The sequence below is a fragment of the Oncorhynchus clarkii genome, unplaced genomic scaffold (genome assembly GCF_045791955.1).
Source record: "Oncorhynchus clarkii lewisi isolate Uvic-CL-2024 unplaced genomic scaffold, UVic_Ocla_1.0 unplaced_contig_1721_pilon_pilon, whole genome shotgun sequence".
NCBI classification, from domain to species: Eukaryota; Metazoa; Chordata; class Actinopteri; order Salmoniformes; family Salmonidae; genus Oncorhynchus; species Oncorhynchus clarkii.
This window is the reverse complement of record NW_027260940.1, coordinates 215,001-219,920: the sequence shown is the minus strand read 5'-3', so window position 1 is coordinate 219,920 and position 4,920 is coordinate 215,001. Positions and strand designations below refer to the sequence as shown.

General features: G+C 43.6%; 1 protein-coding gene across 1 annotated transcript in view; it reads left to right on the top strand.

The window, feature by feature from the left end:
* The first annotated feature begins 3,309 nt into the window (after positions 1 to 3,309).
* The window catches only part of LOC139402461 (plastin-1-like), a 9,232-nt gene continuing 7,621 nt past the window's right edge, over positions 3,310 to 4,920 (top strand). Inside the window, exons 1-2 of the mRNA XM_071146419.1 lie at positions 3,310 to 3,345; positions 4,652 to 4,744. Of these exons, the coding sequence (XP_071002520.1) occupies positions 4,675 to 4,744 (70 nt within the window). The 5' untranslated portion in view covers positions 3,310 to 3,345; positions 4,652 to 4,674. The remainder of the gene's footprint in view (positions 3,346 to 4,651; positions 4,745 to 4,920) is intronic.

Sequence of the window (4,920 nt, the reverse complement as noted above, 5' to 3'; positions counted from 1 at the left end):
CAGTCATACGGAGTATTTGGATTCTCAGTAACCATAGCAGTTCAGCTAGCTGTTGTTTGAAAAGTCAGTAAATTCAGCATTTCTCTATATGGCTCTATCTGTGTGTCACTACCAAGGTGAAGCATTTCTGTGGCAGTAAAGCAGTGGGTTGTTACAGTAAAGCAGTGGGTTGTTACAGTAAAGCAGTGGGTTGTTACAGTAAAGCAGTGGGTTGTTACAGTAAAGCAGTGGGTTATTACAGTAAAGCAGTGGGGTGTTACAGTAAAGCAGTGGGGTGTTACAGTAAAGCAGTGGGTTATTACAGTAAAGCAGTGGGGTGTTACAGTAAAGCAGTGGGGTGTTACAGTAAAGCAGTGGGTTGTTACAGTAAAGCAGTTGGTTGTTACAGTAAAGCAGTGGGTTATTACAGTAAAGCAGTGGGTTGTTACAGTAAAGCAGTGGGTTGTTACAGTAAAGCAGTGGTGTGTTACAGTAAAGCAGTGGGTTATTACAGTAAAACAGTGGGTTGTTACAGTAAAGCAGTGGGGTGTTACAGTAAATCAGTGGGTTGTTACAGTAAAGCAGTGGGTTATTACAGTAAAGCAGTGGGTTGTTACAGTAAAGCAGTGGGGTGTTACAGTAAAGCAGTGAGGTGTTACAGTAAAGCAGTGGGTTGTTACAGTAAAGCAGTGGGTTATTACAGTAAAACAGTGGGTTGTTACAGTAAAGCAGTGGGTTGTTACAGTAAAGCAGTGGGGTGTTACAGTAAAGCAGTGAGGTGTTACAGTAAAGCAGTGGGTTGTTACAGTAAAGCAGTGGGTTGTTACAGTAAAGCAGTGGGTTGTTACAGTAAAGCAGTGGGTTGTTACAGTAAAACAGTGGGATGTTACAGTAAAGCAGTGGGTTGTTACAGTAAAGCAGTGGGTTGTTACAGTAAAGCAGTGGGTTGTTACAGTAAAGCACTGGGTTGTTACAGTAAAGCACTGGGTTGTTACAGTAAAGCACTGGGTTGTTACGGGTTGTTACAGTAAAGTAGTGGGTTGTTACAGTAAAACAGTGGGTTGTTACAGTAAAACAGTGGGTTGTTACAGTAAAGCAGTGGGTTGTTACAGTAAAGCAGTGGGGTGTTACAGTAAAGCAGTGGGTTGTTACGGGTTGTTACAGTAAAGTAGTGGGTTGTTACAGTAAAGCAGTGGGTTGTTACAGTAAAGCACTGGGTTGTTACGGGTTGTTACAGTAAAGCGGTAGGTTGTTACAGTAAAGCAGTGGGTTGTTACAGTAAAGCAGTGGGTTGTTACAGTAAAGCAGTGGGTTGTTACAGTAAAGCAGTGGGTTGTTACAGTAAAGCAGTGGGGTGTTACAGTAAAACAGTAGTTATTACAGTAAAGCAGTGGGGTGTTACAGTAAAACAGTGGGTTGTTACAGTAAAGCAGTGGGGTGTTACAGTAAAACAGTGGGTTATTACAGTAAAGCAGTGGGTTGTTACAGTAAAGCAGTGGGTTGTTACAGTAAAGCAGTGGGGTGTTACAGTAAAGCAGTGGGTTGTTACAGTAAAACAGTGGGTTGTTACAGTAAAGCAGTGGGTTGTTACAGTAAAGCAGTGGGTTGTTACAGTAAAGCAGTGGGGTGTTACAGTAAAACAGTGGGTTATTACAGTAAAGCAGTGGGGTGTTACAGTAAAACAGTGGGTTATTACAGTAAAGCAGTGGGTTGTTACAGTAAAGCAGTGGGGTGTTACAGTAAAGCGGTGAGTTTTTGTAATAAAGTGCTGTTTTCTCCTTGCATCAAGTTTCACTGTATTGTCTGGCAAAGTAGAAAGGAATGTGTGTGTGAGTGTGGAGGGGTATGTACAGCTAGAGTTCTCATTTATTAAACATGGCTGTTAGAAACCCAACACACCTGTAGCCAACACACACCTCTCCCTCTTACATCTCTTTACAATGTGTGTGTGTGTGAGTGCATGCATGTGTGCGTTCATGCATGCCAGTGTGTGGTGAAAGAAACCGATGACACAGCTAAAGGGTTAATTGCTAACTCCCAGGCTGGAGTCTCTGGAGGACCACGCCCATCCCAGAGTTCAATGGGCCGAAGGTCTCTTGTCCTCCACTGCTTCGGTCAAGACAGCGAGCAAGAAGACACCTGACCACCTCTAAACCTCTACCAAGCTTCTCCAGCCCTGTCTGATCCTCTCTTCACGGTAAGTCTTCAGTTTCCTGTTTTGGCTACTATTTACTACACAAATACAGTAGCCTATGTGGTGCTTTCTGACACTTACAGTATATCAAAGGAGGAAGACTGATTGATCACTACTTGGCACCAAATGATAACATGTTTTGCTATCGTTCTTTTTTTACATCCGTTATTAGACAGTGACAACGATGATGATTATGAACACGGTCTTTGGCCTGCTAATGCCTGCAATGCAGTGAAGAAAATGATGACAACAATAACGTCTAATGTAACTGGCCCCTCTAACAGTACGACTGGTTCCAGCTTGCCCCCCCCCCCCCCCCCCCCCCCCCAGTTGAAATGGTCTAGAACCGCCACTGAGTCTAGGGCCGCAATGACTCACCAAAGTCTTCTAAGTAGCTGGCGGGATGAAAAATATAGCAGAATTTGTCATGCAGAACCTGTCTCAGCCAGTAGTGTTTAAGTTCTGTAATATACTTATTGCAGAGTAGCCTAGTGGTTAGAGCATTGGACTAGTAACTGGAAGGTTGCAAGTTCAAATCCTCTGTACAAGGTTCAAATCCTCTGGCTGACAAGGTTCAAATCCTCTGAGCTGACAAGGTTCAAATCCTCTGAGCTGACAAGGTTCAAATCCTCTGAGCTGACAAGGTTCAAATCCTCTGAGCTGACAAGGTTCAAATCCTCTGAGCTGACAAGGTTCAAATCCTCTGAGCTGACAAGGTTCAAATCCTCTGTTTCAACCTCTGACTGACAAGGTACAAATCTGTCTAGGCAGTTAACCCACTGTTCCTAGGCTGTCATTGAAAATAAGAATTTGTTCTTAACTGACTTGCCTAGTAAAATAAAAACTTAGTAAGTCAATTTCTTGCTAAGTAAATGTCTAACTGGCTACTGCTATCATTCATCTGTATATATATTTTAATAATGTAATTTAGTTATGAAGTTATGACATAATAATGAACATATCAGCTCACGACACCGCAGTTATCTCCGCAGCTGATGTTCATGTGGAGATGGCTGTAAAATAATAAAACTCCTGTTCTCTACTCAGCGCAGCTGAACAACTCCTAGCCTCTGTTAGGCCAGTCGGCAGACCCGCTCTACTCAGCTGGGAGCAGAGAGACCTTGGCCCCTCTCGTCCAGAACAGGACCAAACAGACACAGGCTTTTATGAAGGTGTGTTCTGGGGTGTGAGCCCCCTGGGATCAGGTGTGTGGAGGGTCAGCGAGGGGAGCTGTCAGGGTGTGTGGTGGGGGATTGGCGAGGAGTGTGTAAAATTTACACAAGGCAGCAGGGTGTGGGTCCATTCATTTTCAATTCAGTCAATTCAAATTCAAAAATGTGCATCCGATATCAAATGAATTTCCTGAATTGACTAAACTTGAATGGAACAGTAGAGAGCTGTGGGATCAAAGTCACAGCCATATATGGAGTCTACGCTGAGTGAGCCCTCAGAACAGCCTCAGTTGGACGGGCCATGGACTCTACAAGGTGTCAAAAGCGTTCCACAGGGATGCTGGCCCATGTTGACTCCATTGCTTCCCATTGTTGTTTCAAATTGGAAGGATGTCCTCTGGGTGGTGGACCATTCTTGAAACACACTGTTGAGCGTGAAAATCCCACCTGCGTTGCAGTTCTTGACACACTCAAACCGGTGCATCTGACACCTACTACCAGACCCTGTTCAAAGGCACTTTAATGTTTTGTCTTGTCCATTCACCCTCTGAATGGCACACATACACAATCCATGCCTCAATTGTCTCAAGACTTAAAAATCCTTCCTTAACCTGTCTCCTCCCCTTCATCTACACTGATTGAAGTGACATCAATAAGGGATCATAGCTTTCACCTGGATTTACTTGGTCAGTCTATGTCATGGAAAGAGCTGGTGTTTCTAATGTTTTGTACACTCAGTGTATATTGAGGCCGTTCCAGGACACAACACACAACACATATCCTTATTGTCCTCGTATCTCTCCCTCTAGTTAATCAATAACCACACAACTATTTTCAATAATAATATCATCATACAGAACTGTATCATGTCGTTTTTGAGAGCTTAAACATATAGACCCTTACCTTCTGGGGCTTAGATCGTATGGTTCATTATTTAGATTAGATTGTAGATTGTAGATAGTCTTATCTTCATTCTCTCCTTATTCTAGTTAGCTCTGTATTCTCTGCAGCCTGTGGTAGCACACTTATCACTGTTAGAATGGGTAGATTATTGCTCAATACTCTGACAGGTCAATGGAAGCATGAGGTCACAATGGAAGCATGAGATCACAATGGAAGCATGAGGTCACAATGGAAGTATGAGATCACAATGGAAGCATGAGGTCACAATGGAAGCATGAGGTCACAATGGAAGCATGTTGCCTCTGTCAGTTTAGAAGTCAAGTTTGTTCTGCATCTGTACCTCGCGTTTCTATTACAAATATTTCCCTTTATTGTGATGATAAATTGACTGTGTGTGTATCAGGTAATCTAGATAGACTGTCCAGTATGGCGAACAAGGTGACCCAGATATCACGAGAGGACCTGGAGGAGCTCCGAGAGGCTTTCAACAGGATCGGTTAGTCGCACACACGCACACACACACACACACACACACACACACACACACACACACACACACACACACACACACACACACACACACACACACACACACACACACACACACACACACACACACACACACACACAGTGCTTGCAGCAAATGCTGACTCAGGTCATGGTTTATAACCA